Here is a 21,797-nt window from a genome sequence, read left to right as displayed (position 1 = left end):
GAATGTCTCAATTAAAAAAAAAAAATTGTGAACTTATTAACTGCTCCATTTCCAGTGCTCAAAACCAGTTCTCAATATTTAAACCAGAACTCATTGTTTAAATCAGAACTCAGTGTTCAAACCAGTACTCAATGTTTAAACCAATACCCATTGTTTAAACCAGAACTCAGTGTTCAAACCAGTACTCATTGCTTAAACCAGAACTCATTGTTCAAACCAGAACTCAGTGTTTATTAAAAACAATGTACAAAAACACAAGTTCAAAGTGCATCGTGAATTAAAAACGAAAATATTTCTAGCATTAACTGGTGTTGTCCATCAATCCATTTCTTCAAGTGAGTGCTCAAAACCAGTACTCAGTGTTTATTAGGAACATCAGACAGAAACACAATTTCATTTCCCTCGAGTGCATCGTGAATTAAAAACCAAAACAATTATAGCAGAAAGCCATTAAACTGCAAAGCATTGCCAAATCAAAGCATAACTCACAAATTCTACCGGCTGTTCAAATGACAATTGTTTGATCCTGAACAGAATACGTTTACGCTCTTCTTCTAGTTGTTGCGCAGCAGTCTTTTCCTTCTATAGAACAGAAAACAGATGTTTAAATATATTGTGTTGTGTACTTACAAGATGCACTGCTGAATTACGATGCTGTAATTCGGCCATTTTAATTTTTTGCTGGACCGCCTGCAGCATGCTCTCCGTCCTTTCAATTTTCTGTACCTCTTCCTGTCAACATAACGACACATCAACTTAAATATATTTGGTCTTATGGCAGTTAAACAAATATGTTAAAATGGTAAGGAAATTGGGAGTTGAAAAAAAAAAGAAGGATTTTTTTCGTGCTACGTTACAGGCAAACATCAATTTAGATATCAAGTAAAAAGTGCCAAAATATGCCTATTCATCCTACCCAAATTGATTGACAGAACTGTTATCTGACAGAGGCAGTGATATTGAGCAAAGTATACCCCATTTGTTATTAGACTCTGACTAAAAATTCCATGTTCTTAAAAAATGAAAAAGTATTGTCAACTCCTGTTCTGGAACATATTTTTATTATCCTTTCAAAACAAAGCCCATTTTTTTTTATAATCCACTAACCTCAAACAGAACACTATGATGAGTTATCAGATCTTCAATCACTCTCATTTCCAATGGTAAATTATTTTGATGTATCATCTAAAATACAAAAATAATAAATCTCTTAAATAAAATTGACAAATTTCACAATCAATTCATCACAAAGCATGTTACTCTCATCTTTAAACACTGTAAATAATCCAATCAAGAAGATCAATTCTACACACACTTAAATCACTTAAAGCAAATGAAATCGGCGAAAACCTTCTTAGATTTATCTGAAAATCATCAAATTTCTATAATTTCTAATATACAGATTTTTCTTAAAAAACTATATGTTGTTGATACATAAATTTCCGATTTAATGATATAAAATAATCATATGGTCAACGACATAATTTTTGTCTAAAAATCAAAATTAACGTTTTACGGCCAGCAACACGATGACGTTACAATTGTTTCGACATTTTGTGGTATTTTTTCACATAGAACACCACTTCGAATGATGTATACCGTAAAAACGAAGTCAGTGACCCTATCATTATTTCACATCATTAAAACAGAATCTTGTGCTTTCTATACAAATGTTCATCTATTTTGAAAGATTTCAATCAGTAATATTTCAGAAGATAAAAAAGATAAATAAATTATTTTTTCAATTTTCAGTTATAGTTCAACGAGCCAAAAGCTGTATGCAAAATTTTACCAAAATCTGTTACATAGTCCATTTACTGTAACTTGACCTTAAGATATAATGACATTTTTATACCTTACCTCAGCCCCACCTTTCATTAATGTTGAACCAAATGCCAAGGCAATATTCTTTATGTCCATCTTGTTCTCTGCACTGTAAGTGGACAAACTGAAATTAAACAAATAACATCAATAAAAAGTTCCACATTTACTACAGGCATGTATGTAGACTTTGCAAAACCACAATTTCAAATATCCATGAAAATACTATAATTTATATAGGTTCATGTCCGTAGATATGGGTATTTTAACATCTTGAAGTACACATGATGTGGTTCTCTATGGACAGTCCAGCTTCCTCCATCAATAAAATTGGCTGCCACTATGAAGCCAATACATGTAGTGCTAAAAGTGGTGTTTAACACCAAAAATCAATCAATAAGTAGTTAATCGATATAAAGACTAAATTAGGCTAGCTTACTATTATAACTAGCAAAAATTGGCCTTCAACAATGAACAAAACCCATACCACATAGTCAGCTTTTCATAAGTCCTGTTTTGATGAAAATGTATTAATTTTTCTTTGAATACTTACCAATGCAACCATTTTAAGATGGTTTAGGTTGTATCTGTTGAGATATTAAAGGAAGAATGGACTATTATTATTAAAGCCCCTAGGTCAACACTTCCATTAGTTGATGTATTTGTATCAATTTAGGAATCTTGTCGAGATGTCTCAAAGCTTATAGTGTAAATTCAGAAATTTTTGTGATGTTTTTATCATTGAAAAAGTTGCAAAAAGATGGTTTTTCAAAAAAAAACCTCTCATCTAAAATAATAATAGTATAATGTGTATTCAGCATTTCCTTAAATCGCAATAATCAATGAAATCACAATAATCACAGAAATCACAATAATCACTGAAATCACAATAATCAAACTCCCATGTTTGTTTATTGTTCAATAATGGTAAAAAAAATGCATGCAAAAATTTCTAAATTTAAAGTATTCATCCAAAATTGGGTGCTAATAATTAAATGTTGTTGAATTCATTTACAAGGCTTCTCAGGTCTTTTGGCAACCAAAAGTATGTCACATGATTAAATAATCACTTTTATGGAACCAAAAAGGAAATGTGGTATATAACTTTACAAATAAAAAAACTATATGTGTGAACTAATTTAATACTGTACATACATACCAGGCTAGATGTAGCATTAGCTTCTTCACTGTACATTTGTTGACCAGGGGTAATTGATTCAGTTGGAACTTATAGAAGGACAGTTTGGATTCAACACTCTCCATAGCTATAAAATAAGTAATATAAAGTATACACGCTGTGCAATCTATCAATCTTGATTCTACCATTGCAGATGATTAAGTATAAATAAAGTTGAATATGGGTGGAATTTTTATGTATGCAATGAACAATTTATTTCAAAGTGCTGTGACTGATAGCTTATTAATTAGCAATTACGTCTAATTTTTGTAGCTTAATTGACCAAAGAAAAGGAACATATTTGGCCCTGAATATGAAGTCCATTATTTCAAGATAAAAGGTATTTCATGTTTATGAATAGACATATAAGGAATGAAATATTATCATTTTTGCTAAGCTTTTCTTATAAAGCATTAACATTTACACCAGAAATAGGCCAAAAATAGAGAGTTTAGGTGAAAGTTGAATACGTTATCTGGATATTAACCATGTTAAGGTCTAGGAAACATAGAGCACTAAATCTATCAAGTCAGATATGGAACTTTTTACAACAAACATGAAGTCAAAAGATACTTTTCATTGAGGTCTGAGCCAAAGGTTTCCAGTCCCAAAACCAACGGAAATTAACTCATTTTCACTGAATTTTCATGAAAAATCAAAATTTGTACTATTCTTGACTTTAAAAGAAGTCTTATTCACAAACATCAAAGAGACCTATTTCCTATCTAGTCATTGTTTTAGTTATAATTCATTATGATGATGGTCAGTAAAACATTATTTGAAATATTAGCTAGAAAGAGCCTCCTCATGGGGTTTTTGGTTATGTGATTACTTGGCCGTTTTTATAGTAATTATTTGATTACCAGACCAAATATTTCATGATTATTTGATCATTTGATAATCTAGGACTGTATTTTTGATTTTTTTATTATCTTGTTTAAAAAAATAATTAATGATTATGTGATTATATTGGCAAAAAATTTGTGATTGTGATTACTTGGGACACCCCCATGAGGGGCCTCTAGAAACATGGGACATATTAGGGCCTTATCATCCTACTCCTCTACCTGAATTTCTTAGCCAAATGAAACTAGTACTATCCTCCTTAATTGGTTTAATAACAATCCTAAACTGGTACCTAGCCTCAGGGGTTAAAAAATTTTGTTACAGCTCACTAGCCCAGGGCTAATTGGTAGCAGGATTTTACTAGCCCTGTTGGAAGAACTGCTAGCCCATCAAAACTGACCTGCTAGCCCAAGTATGCCTTACAAATTCAGAGTTTGCTGTATAATACAATGAATTTTATAAACTCGTTGTACAGTAGACTTCGGCAAATCGGATACCCAAAAATTATGTCAGCAAAAAATATCCCATTACCCGATATATATATTCAATTAGTTGATAAATGTATCTTCATTGAATATTCTGCAATAATGAGTTGATCAAATCCCGAGTTGGTACAAGCCTTGACCACTGCTATACATGTATATATAAAAGGATTGGAGTGATTTTTATCAGATACATCATCACATTTGTGTAAAAGAATTATCAGCTGGTTATGCAATGCTCATATTTGTTTTCAATTTTTAAATCCTATATTTATTAAAATAAATCAAATGACCTGAAATATTCATGTGAATAAATATCAACCATCCATAGTTTGTGTCTTTTATATTTGTTTTATAAACGAAGTAATATCCATATTTACATTAATCACAGGTACTAATTGTGGGCTATAAATAGATTTCAAACTGAGTACAGTCTCTAAACTGAAATTGTATTTGTTATATATTTTATTTCTTTAAAAATCAAATTTATTTGAATATCAATGAAGATTATCATGATTGATAAAATATTATTGCATCAAGTTTAAGTTTTCTGAAGACTGTTAATGTTAAGGTCATGGTTCTCGAGGCTTCTTCACAGTATGTAAACAAAACAAAATGGCGTCCATAACATGTGGTCATGCACGTTACAAAATTATATCTGACAAAAGTCAGATTTCTCCTGTCAAAGAGGATTTACATGTATATTGCAATAAATTATTCAGAAGGAGGTACAATCAGTTTACATTATATTTCTCTGGTTGCATAAGCAATGTACAATACCCCCACCCTGTACTGACAAATCGATATTGAAAGAACGGGAATGGCGACCAATACATGATACGTACCGGTCCACCCAGAGTTATTTGTTCTATTTTTTAAAACATACAAAATCAGTTCAAATTCTTGGAATCCTGGATGACGTAGTTGAATCTGATTGGCTGAGATAGAATAGTGACGAGGGGATTTTCCACTTTCTAATTTGGAAACGCCAAGAATATTTTGGTACTAGTCCATCGGGCATATTGGGTTACAAGTTTTGATTGCCCAAGGCCTAAATGCTGTAGTCCCGGGCGTCGGGCTAGTGGATTTTTTAACCCCTGAGCCTACCTGCACATTTGATCCAGTCTTGGTAAGCTATCTTTGTAAACAATGGATCTTTCAGCTGTCGAAAGAATCTCTTTAAACAATTAGCAACCTCATTCACTGAGTGTAAATCCATTCGTAAACTTAAGCTATGTGCATCTGAAAAAATAAATATGCTAAATTAGGTACTGATCGCAGATCTTTTTAATATATTCATGACTTTTTTAAACTGAGGATAATCTAGGGCTTGACATATTGTATAGACACTTGTCTATTTTGGAAGAAATGATGTTGACCCCTAAAAGTCTTAAGGTTTTTTGAGTCATTGACATTTTCCTCTAATCTCTATTCATTTATATCAAAAATATATTATAAATTTCTCAGTTTATCAAGAACCGGAAAAATCGTTTACAGTTGTGCATCGGATTTCGAACTTTGATAATGTTTTTCTATGAATGAAAATTTTAATGAATTAGCTTGACAAAACTTGATCAAATAATGAATATAAACTGCATATTCTTATCTGCTAGAAACTAAAAATGAACCGTGAATCCATTATTTTACCTTGATAAGAATACCCACTGTTAACTCAGAAATCATTGCTAGCATTTATAATTGCGAATCACAGATTACTGGTAAAAATGTGAGATCTAATTAATGTAATTGTAAAAATTTTGTAAAGTAAAATCACTTCTGAAATTGTAAATGCGAGTTTTTATCATTGCGAAACTGATACAGGATACTACTTTTCTCATGAACAAAAACATTGCAATAATGTCTGAATTTACAATATATTTACCTGCTAAAAACCGTGACAACACATTCTGTATTTTAGAATCCTGAGCAGCTAGTCTATATACACCTTCATCTTTAAAACCTAAATATAAAAAGAATTGTACAGTAAACTGTCATTGTCAATCTGTACAGTAAACTGTCATTGTCAATCTGTACAGTAAACTGTCATTGTCAATGCATACAAGATATCAGGTGAATTTCTTTTAGTTTATAATTTTGTTTAAACTTTTAGAGTAGAAATTTAACACTAACTTTTGTAATTTAAAAACTTTTTTTTTCTGAGTACTTTAGTTGATGGTATCTTAGGCCAAAAAAAATATAGTCGTATTTTATGTCTCTCCACTTACCTCAAAACCAAAACATAATCATGAGCAATCTATTTATGCGACTTTTAATAGAAAAATAATTTGAATATAAATTGTTGATCTCTCCTTGTATGAATTCATCAACGACTTAAAGGTTGAAAATCGAAAAAAAAATAAATCGCTGCAAAATAAGATCTAGACTTGAAAAAAAAGTATCCCTTGACGATCCTCATCCTATTTTCACGATTTGCTCATTTTGTTTTGCTTTCCATCCAACTTACCATTATCCTCAATAAATTTAATACATTTATGGACAATAACAGGGACATTCTCTGGTGTTAATTGCTGATCCTCTATTGTTGGACCTCCTCCCTACAATGTAAAACAATCTGAGTTTAATAGAGAAAAAATTGTCTAAACCAGGTCCCTTTTATAACATAGGTGTATTTGAAAATCCTATATAATATGTTTATGTCGGTGATAGGATTAGAAGTTTCATACATGAACATTTCTAACTATGAATCAATGTCAATTCATATCAAGAAAACATTTACAATTCAACTCAAATCAGGCTTCAAATAACCGAATTTAACATTATTTTTTTCTATGGCTGCCCATTTGTGCATTCATTGTTCATCTGGATCATGCTTTCCAAATATCATAATTTCTATAACATCCCCAGATTTTGTACTTGTAGATTGAAGGTTTTTGGTTCTCTCCAGGCAATCGGCTTTTTCCACCAAAAAAACTGGCCATCACAATCAATTGTGCTGAAATTGACATTAAATACTTGAAGACTGTCCTGAAGGATCAGGAACTGCTGACCCTTCAATACATAGTACCACAGATCAACCCCTCCTTTTTTATGAGAGTTTTTTGCTCAAACCTTAGTCTCCCATTTTGTTAGGGTTCATGATGCTTAATTTTAGGTTTTTATTGACTGTTGTTTGTCTTTTCATGTTGTTTTCTATTTGCCAGTGTGTATTGTCTGTTTTTCTTCAACATACAAATCTGACCGACCCATTTTTTAAATTCAGTTAAAATTAAAATGTTAAGTATTTGAATTTATAAGCGAACAAACGTTTGAAATAATACATTCTATTTTAACTACACTAACAATTGGTATTAATCCAAGTCTCTCAAAGCATTACTGATAGACTGATGCATAGAATTTGTTTGCAACATTTTAGAAAATGTTAAGAATTAAAAACTAGTAATTCAAAGCAAACTAGAAAAACTAAAAATCTGTTGGTTGTCTTTCTATGTTGTGATGTTACACTATTGTTTCAGGTAGGGTGAAGGTTGGCGACTATTAAAATGTTTAAATCCGCTGCATTTGTTTGCACCTGTCCTAAGTCAAGAACCTGATGTTCAGTGGTTGTCGTTTGTTGATGTGGTTCATAGGTGTTTCTTGTTTTTTACATAGATTAGACTCTTGGTTTTCCTGTTTGAATTGTTTTCCACTAGTCATTTTTGGGGCCCTTTATAGCTTGCTGTTCGGTGTGAGCCAAGGCTCCGTGTTGAAGGCAGTACTTTGATCTATAATTGTTAACTTTTTATACCTTGTGACTTGGATGGAGAGTTGTCTCATTGGCACTCATACCACATCTTCTTATATCTATATAAGATTTAAACTCCTCCTTTATATCAATTCATGTGTCAATCAATTTTCCGAGAGTGCACATTTCTACAAAAATCGTTACAAGAGCTCATGGAAATTTGTTAGCCATTGAAATAAAAATACTTATTACTCAGATCAGGTAACCTAAGTAACAAAGATAACTTTAATTTTAACAGCTAACAATTTTTCAAACAGCTTTTGTAACATTTACAAATAAACAAATTGTAAAATAAAAAGAGGCAAAATGTTAAAATCATGTAAATTCATTATGAAGATGAAAATGTAGAGAGCAAAATGTGGGAATAGAATGAACTACAAATAGAGCAGGACTGAGTGTTGACAGAATATGCACATCCTGTTTTGCTTTCATCATCAGCCTATAAAACAACTGACTCAAATGTCATGATCTAACACATGAATCATTCATGCTGTAAAGGTCACCATGCAAAAAAAAAGATAATGATGCAATTATCATATACAAATCTTAGTAGTGTAAATTAGCAAAAATATAGATAGAAAAAAAAAATATTTTCATTCTAAAAAAATGACAAAACAATTGAATACCTTTACCCATAATTTATGTTAATTTCATTCTAAGAAAATAACAAAGAAATTTTATAACTTACCCTTCTTAATTTATAAATCTGATTAGAAATTAGCCATTACCATATTTTCAAATATGCCTCTTATAAGTTTCATAAATTATATATTTTATTAGATCAATATTAATACATTATATGCCTATCTGGTCAAAGTACAGTTCAGAGGTCATAAGGACAAGCTACTAAACAATATCATTTGGTCATGTGGCTGAAATGTCTTTAACAAATGGTTTAATAACTACAATAAAAAAGGGGGTGTTACTCTTAAAAGAAATTATGGGATGAAAAGAATTCTCAATAAAAACAAGTAATTAATCAGTTAAAAATTTGTGGTGTCAAAGCTGTTTGGACCAAACATTCTTTTATTTTTAAATGAAATCCACAATGTTAGGAAAGGTTCAATTACTGTTAAAATCTGCTATTCCTCCACATTTGTTCATGCAGAAATTCCTGTGATCTCATAAACAAATGGAAAGAAAATTATCAAAAATTTGTGTTGAGGTTCTAATTCGTTTTTTATCGGAAAACCTCAATGAAGTTTTAACCTACAAAAAATAACATTCCATTAAAAGCTAATGTTTCTAAAGTATATAAAAAAGCATCTAAAAACCAAATTCATATATACAACCATATTAATCCTGTACCAGAGTTCCTTATCCTTAATTCTAATGACTTTTTAATGGTAGACCTCAATTCATTTACTTGTGACAGTGTTGATGGATTAAGTATAAAATCTTCTTTTCTTCAGCAGAAAATCTTTATCAAAAATGTTTCTCCCCGATTAACAAAAAAAAATGGTTCCTCTTATCCCTATTTCATTCTCAATCTAATAAAAACGGATTTTCATCCCTTAATATGTTACAATTTAAGGCTTAACATATATGATCTAAGGATAGAATTTTAGCTTACTTTTTAAGCATTTCTTAGTTTATATTAACATATAAAACTTATTATACCTTCATACTGTTTCCAAATGCTTCATAAAGTCTTTCTGTATCTCGTTGTAAATCTGCTTGGAAGTACAGCGACCTAAAATGTAAAGTTGTCATCTCAAACTATAATGTAGATTTTGAATAAATTACAAAAATCATTCAAAGTATAGTATGATAAAATATTGTATGTGTATCCTTAAGTAAATGAAAGTCAGTTTACAAATGTTATACTTTTTATCTTTCTCTCATTTTTCCCAAATTCAACACTTTTCTCACGCGTGATTTTAAAAATTTGTTTTTGTACAACTTTGCTGTCATTCAAGTGACACTTGCTATGTAATTTGAATAATATTAATTATTAATATTGATAATGATGAGTCGAAGAGCCACTGGAATAGATAAATTTTGGAGCCTCCTGATATATGACAAGGTTGCTGATTGAATCATAAGTATCTAAAAATTATTCAAATGTCGATTTTTTTTCCCCAGATGCGATTAAAGCTGCAGTCGTTATAAATGCATCAGATAATTGTCATATCTATATATATAGCTATTATTCATCTCTCCATGAAATTGCGTAAGCATGATAGCTTTGAGCAAATATTTGTCAAAAAATATATGATAGGGTACGTTTTTTTTTGTTTAATATTCAAAATGTATGAAAAAGGTGGGGTACACAATGTCTCAGCAATTTACCCCCCGCCCCCTCCCCTTCAACGCCCCAAGTCAAAAACTTACCTTCCTGGAATATCTATGGTAAAACATTTGCCACTCTCTGCAGCATAGGGACATGGTTGACCTGCCACATGCTCAACATATTCTGAAATGAAGTGAAATTATATAAATTTCATTTTATTAAGAAAAAAAAACAAGAGATAACAGGAAAGCCTCTAATAAAATGAACCAATATAATTAAAACACAGATCCTGTGTCCATGCTTCACTTACAAGGATCTGACAACACTCCATTCTACTTTCTGTTCTGGTAATTATTACATCAGCCAATAAAACTTTGGCCTCAAATTTTTGTAAGGTGTGAGTATGATAACTGCAACACTAGAGGACACCAAAATGTTTTGAAAACAAAAAGTATAAAGGAATGTTGTCAGATCCTTGTTAGGGAAGACACAGAATATATATTTCAATCAGATTGAAAAATGAACATACAGGTATTATAGCAGTATTTTCTGCAATTTGTAACCTCTGTTAAAATAATTACTATTAAAAAGATATCCTATTGGTGTTTGAATATACTAACTTTATTCAATGAAATTGACTTTTGTTGTTCATACATGTAATTTTCAAGTCCACAAAAAAATCATGCTGTGATGTTTTTAACAATGAAAAAATCTAATCTGTAGCTTGGAAATTTAACAAGCAATTTATTGTGTTTTGTATTTTTGAACCATTAAACTTTTCAGTTGTACTACTTATGTAATCATTTCTCATTTGCTTTAGCCTCAACTTCACAAAATACCATGTAATTATATAAATCACTTTAATAAATAATTGAGTAAAATTCAACTGTCAAAAAATTCCCCTACTCAGTATCTGGAGCCCTTGTCTGTATTTCCCAAAAAATCTTACAACTAATATTGATTGTAACAATGAACAATTCAGCATACTTCCGACCAATTTTTGTCGTAATATTTTTGTGAAATACAGGCCTGTTTTAAAAGTAGAAAGATCTTCGATGAGCAAAAAAAAACCATAATTGTAAACTTACGAATATTAGAAACTTTTCTGAGATCTATTTCTAGTAACTTTTGTTCCTGTAAACAAAACATTTTGCATCAGTAAATATTTGTATATTTATCATATTCTCTTAACTTAGAACTAGCTAGATATGTATATAGATTTCACAATGAGGCATCAACCATATAAGATATCACCTTTATCCCTATAATTAAAATAATTTATTTTTAGTAAATATCTCCATAAAATTTAATCATAAGTAATTTATTTCCAATATTTCCAATATTTATTATTCTCGGAGAACTGATATATACTGTTTAGCAACATATATCTGAATAAAAAACTTAAAAATAAAAATTGTCAAACTTGATGATTTCAAATTCTAATAAATGCTTTTAATGAATAATAAAATGCTCCGCTGGGGCGCAGCTTGATACGACCGCAGAGGTCGAACCCTGAACAGTTGGGGCAAGTATGGACACAACATTCAAGCTTGATACAGCACTGAATTTGGATTGTAATTAAATATTTGACACAGCATAGGTTTCTGACACAGAATGAAAGTGGTCTAAGAACTTAAAAATTTTCAATTTACCTATTCATACATGTGATGGACTGTGAAACTCAGATCAGGAGATTGGGAAATTTTGGTCAGGAGATTAGGACTCAGATCAGGAGGTTTTTAATCGACATTAATTTTGTTGTAAATGTAACCGTGTGCTGTAAAAATGGTCTTTTAAAGTGTGTTTTCTTCAACTTTCCAACCAATTTATTATGTTTATAGTACCCTTGTACTTATAAAGTTTCTCCATCTTTATATTCTACATGTTCAATCTAACATTGTTTTTTTCCAGTATGTTCTTTAAATTTTTTACTTCATATTCTATAAAACAATCATTGCAACCAGAACATTTGTTTAGCTGTCTGCAAATAGTTCTTATTTTTTTTTTTTTCTCTTGCAAATAGTTTTTATTTGCAAACTCAGAAATTCATTCTATCTGTAAAGTTAGGGTCATAGTTATTATATAAATTTCAATTTAAGCCTTAAAAGGAAGTATAGAATCCTCAAATAATTTTCAAATTATTATTTTTTTATTTGTCCTAAGACATTTAAAATCATTTAATAACCATCCTTTATGATTATTTGATCAATTTATATTTTATTTATATTCTTTTAAAAATTTTCATTATTAAAAGGAAAGTAACTTAAAACAGGATAAATCAAGGGAAGTAACCCAATAAATACACAGTTTTTGTTACACAACGGCAGTTAGCCTGAGGTAAAAATCGTTGCTTACCAGTATGTTTGACACCCAAGCTGACAAGTGAAGCCATATAATTATGCATGTTAATTGATTTACAGGTAAAATATAACTTCAGGTAATGTCAGTTACACCAGATGCCTGAGATGTTATGTTGGGCAGAAATTTTTCATTCATGAAAAATTTCATACACAGGATTTTTTCAACGGGAGGGGAGGAGGAGACCCCTGAAAACGGGATTATTGTACTCCCGTCGGGAGGTTCACATGTATGCCTATTCAAACCATATCATTATTATTTGCTTTTATATATAAATCAGAAATAACCAATTTAAAATGGAAAATGTTAAAGAAAAAAAAGGAAAAAAAAAATCCCCCCCCCAATTTTTTGAACCCCCTTATGATTCATCGCCCCCAAACTCAATCCCAGCTTTCCCTTTGTGGTATGGTACCTTGCAGTACAATTTCAGAGAGATTCATACACTTGAACACAAGTTATTGTCTGGAAACTAGAAAAATGCTTGTTTTTTGGCCCCTTTTTGGCCCCAAATTCCTAAAAGTTTAGGGCAATTACCCCCAAACTCAATTCCAGCTTTCCCTTTGTGATATGGAACCTTGCAGTACAATTTCATAAAGATCCATACACTTACACACAAGTTATTGTCCTGAAACTAGAAAAATGCATGTTTTTTTTGCCCTTTTATGGCCCCTAATTACTAAAATTTTGAGGGAAAACCCCCAAAATCAATCCCAGCCTTCCCTTTGTGATATGGAACCTTGTAGTACAATTTCATAAAGATCCATAAACTTACAAACAAGTTATTGTCATGAAACTAGAAAAATGCTTGTTTTTTGCCCCTTTTTGGCCCCTAATTCCTAATATTTGGAGGAAATTACCCCAAAAATCAATCCCAGTATTTCCTTTGTGATATGGAACCTTGTAGTACAATTTCATAAAGATCCATACACTTACAAACAAGTTATTGTCATGAAACTAGAAAAATGCTTGTTTTTTGCCCCTTTTTGGCCCCTAATTCCTAAAATTTGGAGACAATTACCCCCAAAATCAATCCCAGCATTCCCTTTGTGATATGGAACCTTGTGGTACAATGTCAGAGAGATCCATACACTTACACACAAGTTATGTCTGGATGTTACAAAAATGCTTATTTTTGGCCCCTTTTGGCCCCTAATTCCTTAACTGTTAGTACCATAACCCCCAAAATCAATCCCCACCTTCCTTTTGTGGTATTGAACCTTATGGTAAAATTTCAATGAGATCCATTCACTTAAACTAAAGTTAGAGTGCGAAAACTAATGTGTATTCGGACGACGACGACGACGACGACGACGCCAACGTCATACCAATATACGACCACAAAAATTTTTTTGCGGCCGTATAAAAACTGTTTGTTATGGTTTATGTTTTTTGTAACAATAATTAATCTAATGCTATGTTTTGAAGTATTGTTTATTTTTCAAATATAATTTTTTTTAAATTGTTTCTAATGGCATATCAATCATGACTTTCAATAAAACTCCTTATTACCCAACCCACTGAAGAATACTGTTACATGTAACCACTCAAGGCACTTTCAATTAAAGGCAGCACATGCATAATTCATGTACATCAGTTGCAAAGAAAACAATTTGAGTTCTAATGATAATGAACTTACATCATCTAAATATCTCACAACCTTTCTATCTACAAGTATCCATGTTTTCTGCCATTCCTGAAATAATATAACAACAGATATTTTAAGAAATTCATTTTTACTTTAGGCTGTTTTGGATTTAAAAAAAAAAATAGACAAAGTGATGCCCTGGCACTCCATTCTGAAGTAACTGTATTATAATAAGTCAATGTAGGACTTTCTTTGAGATATTATTGTGTCTGGGAGACACAAATGATGCCCCCGCAGATGCAAAGGTTTTTTTAAAATACACAAAGTTGAGCATGGGAGCACATAGGTCTATGGTTCACTGTAGGAGCAGTTTTCTGGAAATGCTATGCATCTCTTATGCAAGTATATATATCTAAAAATGACAAAGTTCAACTATCTCCCAAGAGTAAATATTAATAAAAATCAAAACCCTGACCACATGCATACCTTCAATATATGTTCAAACAGCCAGCAAAGTGAAAACTTCCCAGCATTCCAACTGTAGGAGGAGTTATCTGGAATAGCTGTATACTCATAATGGGTTGGATGGAAGGACAAACGGAAGGACGGACAGACAGACAGACAGGGGTAAAACAATATGCCCCCTAACTTTCAGTTGCAGGGGCATAAAAAGCATTACAATTTATAGCTTGGCATAATGTATAGATTCTTGAATATCGTTTAAAACTGTGTTTTGACTACTAAGGAGTCTTTTTGGTTTTTTGTTGTTGTTGGGTTGCTGTCTCATTGGCACATACCCAATTTACCCTTTAGTCATATGATTCTCAAAAACTCCCATGCAAGTAAAAGCTGCTTCCTCGTTTAAAATGTTTAAATTGACAGTGAAAAAAAACATTGACCTGCATGTTTAAATTTCTTCAATTTTTTATCATTATGATGGATGGCAAAGTTATCAAAGTTTGAAAAAGGGAGGACAACTCGCTGTTTAATATATACTCAATGAGGCAAACTGAGCGTTTATGTAGAAATATTTTACCACTGTTTACTTACCGAAGCAACCCCTGCCTTCATGTAGAAATTCCCTGCCAATGAAAACTCCTTGTCATGTATTTCTTTAATAAAATGTATAGGACAAAACAACTGCAAAAAAAATAAAATTTTATCTATTCATGTATTTATATATGCAAATGTTTTATATATACATGCTCTATTCAATAACTTTTCAAAAGCAAAAAGAAAGATATACTATAAAATTGAGAATGGAAATGGGGAATGTGTCAGAGACAACAACCCGACCATAGAGCAGATAACAGCCGAAGGCCACTGAAAACCAACTTTTTTTTTGCAACTTTCATGAGTAGAAAAATAATGTGGATATAAATAGTCATGAATATGTAAAAGTTGGATCTTCCCTTATTCAATGAAAATCATGAAATTAAATTGCAGCAAAATGTGATAGAAAGGGCTTAAAAGCAAAATTAAGTATCAGCAAAAATAAGTTGAATAACAGTAAACAAAGATATTGTGGGCATAAAACAGGCACAAATAAAAATATGTTGATAAATAGAGGATCATCATTACTTGTCCATCATACAATTTGTGCTGACAGATTTTTTTTCTGCAATACACTACAATACACTCACATTTTTTGCATTAAAAAAAACATCGAAATAATTTCTGAATTTACAATACCCATAAGGACCAAATGTAAAATGACTTCCCCTAAAAGCTGGACGTACTGATTAGCACAGAAGTAAAGAGTCTCTGCAGGTATCTGTCAAAAACAGTTTCATCAAGTTCATTTGATCTAAAAAAAAAAAAAAAAAGAAAAAAAAAGCTTTTCCATTAAAGGAAGAGCTGGCTGTACTTTATCTTCCCATGCAAATGGGGGTCATGGTGGCCATGTGGTCTAAGTAGTTCCTTTACAGTGATCACTAGCCTGTTAATACTGAGCATGTTAGTTCAAACTGTACTGTGGCAAGGTGTGTTGACTATAATTGCCAGTTTTCCTGCACTCTATGGTTCTGTCAAGGTACTCAGGCTTCTTCTACTAATAAAAAAGGGCAGCCATGATAAAGCGTGCTGAAAATGATATTAAAACACCAACAATCAATCAATCCCATGAAAAAGGCAACAGTAAATGGGAATTTTTAAGTACCTTAGTAAGTGTTCTCATCCATGTCATCTTTTCCTCAGGTGTAGTGGCAGCAAACAGGTAAGTTCTGTTGTTAGTTTTTCTTGTACTCAACTCAAAGGCATTAGGGTATCTACAATTACAAAAAAATCATACATATTTAAAAACTACAACCAAATTTTGTTCTAGAAAAAAATTTTAAGGATAATTATTGTACTTCAATAAAACAAGAATGTGTCCATAGTACACGGATGCCCCACTCGCACTATCATTTTCTATGTTCAGTGGACCGTTAAATTGGGGTAAAAACTCTAATTTGGCATTAAAATTAGAAAGATTATGTCATAGGAAACATGTGTACTAAGTTTCAAGTTGATTGGACTTCAACTTCATCAAAAACTACCTTGACCAAAAACTTTAACCTGAAGCGGGACGGACGGACGGACGAACGAACGGATGCACAGACTGAAAAACATAATGCCCCTCTACTATCGTAAGTGGGGCATAAAAAATAAATCTCTGTGATGATATTCTTTACAACTTTTCAATGGTTAAGGCCAAATAAAAATATGTTTGTTTCTCTCACCAGACTGACTTATAAATCAGCCAGACTGAAACCTTTTCTTGTGTGGTGTCTCATGTTATTTTTTATTTTGTTCTATTTTTTAGAAAAAGAATTCAATAATATAATCATGATAATAATGCATAATAATTGTTCATAGTAGATTTAAAACATTAAGGATAAATGAGAATAATTCTTATCCTATTATTCCAATGTTGACTATGATTTGACGGATAACAATTTAGTTTTTGGGAGAAATACATGTTTTAGTGTTCGAACTAAGGACAGCATCATAACGCTGATGAACTTTCCAATACATTTGATTAACAATTCTGATGCTGCAATAACTAGAAGATTGCAGTACATTTACTTTATTTAAATGTAGACATCAATAGAATATATTATTATCACAAATAGCTATTTCTTTGGCTCAGCTAGTGTATGTGTTATTAGAAAATTAAATTTGTGACAGTAAAATCCAGAGTTTACTCCCTCAAATACTCAATCAATACAGCTGCCAGTCATTATTTTTAGCAATCAATGCACTACTTTTTCAATGCTAACTATAGTTTTTTAGCATTCTGAAATTTTTTTCAAAAACATTCACATTCACAACTCTTTATATTAGTATTATTGCATCCAACACTATCATATGTGTATTAATGGGATATAAATCACATGTTAGTAGAACTGACAGTGTAGAAATTTAATTTTCACACAATTACCATAATTAGTAAATTAGTACTTCATACCATTTTCATAAGTATTTCATGCAGTAACTCACAGTAAAAATTACTGTTGAAAGGATCTCATTTCATTCAATATAAAAATAAGAAGATGTGGTATAATTACCAATGAGACAACTCTCCACCAAATGACAGAAGTTAACAACTATAGGTCACCGTATCGTATGGCCTTCATGTCACATTTTTCCATAACATAATGAACAAGTTTCTATTATTGTAATTGACGAACAAATGCCCAGGTGATTACTCTGCAGATATTAAGTTGGGAGTCTCCTAACAATTTTTCCAAAAATCTAAATATACTCTTAACTGTTAGAAACTTTTCTCAATAAAATATTGAAAGAGGGAGAAATATACCTTATTTCATCCTTTTGACTTGGCTGGAGAGTTGTCTCATTGGCACTCATACCACATCTTCTTATATCTACTTATTGTTATATTGAGAATCTGGGGCGCTTGACCTGAGTATTTGCAACACATGAACTATTGACCTATTTTTTATGGCACCAACCATTTTCTCTTGTGACCCCAAAATTTTAAAGGCAATTCTGTAATGACCATTTATGTGTTACAAATAGCAGTAAGGCATACTGTGGATTAATTTATTTTTGGTGAATTGAGGAAAACATGTATTTTCGTTGATATTTGATTTCATTGATTTGTCTGTTTATACCTTAGCCTGTAGAAAATGTGTATTTTGTTGAACATTTAAATTTGTGGTGTACCTGACACGCGAAATCCACAAAAATTGGTGTCCTATAAATAATAATGATTCCACAGTATATGGAGATCCATTTTCTCTACAAAATTGACCCTAGACAGGTGTATTACTTAAACTAGTTACTTTTTAAAATTTCCTGTACATTTCTGTAGAATTACACAAAAATTAATTCTATACTAGAAACTTTTGTGGTATATTTGAAAGCATACCATGTAAAACACTAAATATTATAAGTTGTTAGTTTCTAGAAATTTTGCCATAAACAAATAAAATGCTCCGCTGGGCGCAGCTTGATAGGACCGCAGAGGTCGAACCCTGAACAGTTGGGGCAAGTATGGACACAACATTCAAGCTTGATACAGCACTGAATTTGGATTGTGATTAAATATTTGACACAGCATAGGTTTCTGACACAGAATGAATGTGGTCTAAGAACTTAAAGATTTTTAATATACCTATTCAAACCATATCATTATTATTTGCTTTTATATATAAATCAGAAATAACCAATTTAAAATGGAAAATTTTTAAGAAAAAAAAGGAAAAAAAGGAAAAAAAATCCCTCCCCCAGATTTTTTGAACCCCCTTATGATTCATCATCCCCAAACTCAATCCCAGCCTTCCCTTTGTGGTATGGTACCTTGCAGTACAAATTCAGAGAGATCCATACACTTGAACACAAGTTATTGTTTGGAAACTAGAAAAATGCTTGTTTGTAGGCCCCTTTTTGGCCCCAAATACCTAAACGTTTAGGGCAATAACCCCCAAACTCAAACCCAGCTTTCCCTTTGTGATATGGAACCTTGTAGTACAATTTCAGAAAGTTCCATACACTAACACACAAGTTATTGTCATGAAACTAGAAAAATGCTTGTTTTTTGCCCCTTTTTTGGCCCCCAATTCCTAAAATTTTAATGCACTTACCCCCAAAATCAATCCCAGCATTTCCTTTGTGATAAGGAACCTTGTGGTAAAATGTCAGAAAGATCCATACACTAACACACAAGTTATGTCTGGAAGTTACAAAAATGCTTATTTTTGGCCTCTTTTTGGCCCCTAATTCCTTAACTGTTGGTACCATAACCCCCAAAATCAATCCCAACCTTCCTTTTGTGGTATTGAACCTTGTGGTACAATTTCATAGAGATCCATTCACTTAAACTAAAGTTAGAGTGCGAAAACCAATGTGTCTTCGGACGACAATGACGACGACCACGTCATACAAATATACGTATAAAAATTACTGTAACATTTTCAGAAAAATGTTTCATGTACATTCCAAACTATTCTAGGATCTTTTTTAATGATATGCTTTTCTTACCATCTCTTAAAATCATTAAGTTTAAAGTGTTAAAGTAAAAAAAAATACATTGACATTGTCTTGAATATAAATTCTATTTGCTCAATTAAAGCTGTCATATAGTATATATTTGTATCTGCATCTAAGCCTAGCATAAATACAATTTTACAATATATGGTAATTATATGTTCCAGATACAATATCCTGTTAAATTATATATCTCTGAATGAACTATCTGTTAATAGAAATTAGCATTATCGAATAAATTGTGTTCCTATATTCTTCAAAATGAAAAGGTATCATTTTATGTAATTTTAAAACATTTAAGAATAATAGAATACAATCCTTAGATGTTGGATGCTTATATGAGTTCTCATTTCACAAAGTGTCCTATATTTTTGAATAAATAATAAATTTGAACCTCTAATTATATTTTAATCTTCATTGCAGGGGCACATCACAAATTTGAAAAATAAAAAAAAAAACATTTCTGCCAGAATAAAAAAAAAAAAAAAATTATCATTAATCCATAAAAAATTAGTTCTTGAATATTTTTATAATATCTGATATATAGCATTACAATAGACAATATACACTGTTAATAATTAAGATAAAAAAAAAATAACAATACATGAACACATGCTATACATACAGAGTAAATAATAAAGGAAGCAAAGGGAGATAACTAGTCAGAAAGGGAGATAACTAAACAAACCTCTTCATACTATCTGGGCGTATACTCTTCCTGACTGACAACTGGCGTACTCTATTAAGATTGAGTACTGACCTGAAGTTTGATACACATAGTCAAATATAAGCAGGTGCAAAGAATTATACAACAAGTCAAAATATACCATCGAATGAGATATTCATGCTGAAATTTTTTGTATAATTCTATAAATTGACCATCAAAAGTCAATTGATGAAGTGGATCAGAAGTTTTGAAAAAAAATATTATGAAAAGCCATTGCTATGGTTAATAAAATGAAAAAAAATTGAAAATTTTAGAAAATTGAACTATTTTATAATTTGAGGACCATATACTGGCTCTTACAGTACCTACTTATTTATATCCAAATATTCCTTTAAAAAAGGGGGGATTAAAAATGCTAGATATTAACCTAACCCAAATAATTCAGTCCCTCCACGTAATTGATCTCTTCTACTTGCGAGGGCCTGAATTCCTTACACCCTAAACTCTTCACGAATCGTGGATATTGAATGATGCCCTGTAGAGAGGCGACCAATCAGCAGTCAGCTCAATTTTATCGAGATAGGTAAATCCTGAGCTAATTCAAAATGATTGTTTGACGATTTTTCTTTGTCTATGCATTCAGGCGTTAAATGTTGTAATCTTAGATCAGGGGAATATACGACTGAATTATTCTGGTTAAATATTTACTCTTCTTTGCCAAAAAATCAATACTACTTCCATCAAAAGAAATTACTTGTTTAAAATTATTTATCTATAAATAATAAAATATTCGGTCAGAAAAATCTACTCCATACTGCGAGTACAAGATTTGTGCTCTAAACACGAAATCAAGTATTTTGATTGGTTAAAATTCTGGGTCTTAATATGATAATTCTACATGAAATATTCTATGACCGCAAGTGCAGTGACTCAGAAGATGAGATTTATGGAAAGGGCTAGAAGAACTGAAAACGAAGAATATATAATAACATCATCCAAAGTCTATAACCTGTATATTCAATAAAGAAAGATACCGTTATACATATCATTCCTCAACAGACCTGTCACTGGCTGGGAAGTCCTGTTTGAAGTCCATCTGTATTATTTTTTGGAACAATTTATCAAAATTGATTGTCTGTCGACTCTGCCTGGGCAAAGATCATAAAAAAAGGCATAAATCAACCATTTTTCTAGTTGGCAATAAACACCAATTGACCATTCTATCAGTCTATATACACCAATCATTTCTCAGGTTGCATAATTGTGGTTAACAATTGTTTCCTTATTCAGTTAAAATTTTAATAGCACATGCATAAAGCAAGCAAGTATCTTAGATTGTCAGCTTTGCTGCCTTATTTTTACTTATTAACTCCTAGTATGAATTGTAGGCACATAT

General features: G+C 31.3%; 1 protein-coding gene and 1 long non-coding RNA gene across 9 annotated transcripts in view; both read right to left on the bottom strand.

Annotated features, from left to right (window-relative positions):
- Positions 1 to 21,797, bottom strand: part of LOC127716064 (arf-GAP with Rho-GAP domain, ANK repeat and PH domain-containing protein 1-like) — a 118,025-nt gene that overhangs the window by 23,243 nt on the left and 72,985 nt on the right. For 4 of the 8 annotated variants that reach the window (XM_052222148.1, XM_052222153.1, XM_052222149.1 and 1 more), the window contains 15 exons: positions 20,423 to 20,494; positions 16,403 to 16,511; positions 15,295 to 15,384; positions 14,296 to 14,352; positions 11,390 to 11,435; positions 10,403 to 10,484; positions 9,689 to 9,761; positions 8,757 to 8,774; positions 6,791 to 6,881; positions 6,209 to 6,286; positions 5,434 to 5,568; positions 2,981 to 3,086; positions 1,861 to 1,948; positions 1,108 to 1,185; positions 631 to 732 (listed from right to left, as the gene is read on the bottom strand). In XM_052222148.1, coding sequence (XP_052078108.1) covers positions 631 to 732; positions 1,108 to 1,185; positions 1,861 to 1,948; positions 2,981 to 3,086; positions 5,434 to 5,568; positions 6,209 to 6,286; positions 6,791 to 6,881; positions 8,757 to 8,774; positions 9,689 to 9,761; positions 10,403 to 10,484; positions 11,390 to 11,435; positions 14,296 to 14,352; positions 15,295 to 15,384; positions 16,403 to 16,511; positions 20,423 to 20,494 — 1,225 coding nt within the window. Of the gene's footprint in view, positions 1 to 489; positions 583 to 630; positions 733 to 1,107; positions 1,186 to 1,860; positions 1,949 to 2,980; positions 3,087 to 5,433; positions 5,569 to 6,208; positions 6,287 to 6,790; positions 6,882 to 8,756; positions 8,775 to 9,688; positions 9,762 to 10,402; positions 10,485 to 11,389; positions 11,436 to 14,295; positions 14,353 to 15,294; positions 15,385 to 16,402; positions 16,512 to 20,422; positions 20,495 to 21,797 lie in introns of all 8 variants that reach the window. The other 4 variants (XM_052222154.1, XM_052222155.1, XM_052222151.1 and 1 more) reach the window with 3 other exon arrangements.
- LOC127716066 (uncharacterized) lies at positions 12,324 to 14,023 on the bottom strand. Its single transcript, XR_007988744.1, has 2 exons — positions 13,557 to 14,023; positions 12,324 to 13,395 (listed from the first exon to the last, which is right to left on the bottom strand). It is a non-coding gene; the product is annotated as an uncharacterized LOC127716066 (long non-coding RNA).

This window comes from Mytilus californianus, unplaced genomic scaffold (assembly GCF_021869535.1).
Source record: "Mytilus californianus isolate M0D057914Y unplaced genomic scaffold, xbMytCali1.0.p SCAF_9, whole genome shotgun sequence".
Classification (NCBI taxonomy): domain Eukaryota; kingdom Metazoa; phylum Mollusca; class Bivalvia; order Mytilida; family Mytilidae; genus Mytilus; species Mytilus californianus.
The sequence above is the reverse complement of the archived record's forward strand: the minus strand, read 5'-3'. Positions and strand labels throughout refer to the sequence as shown.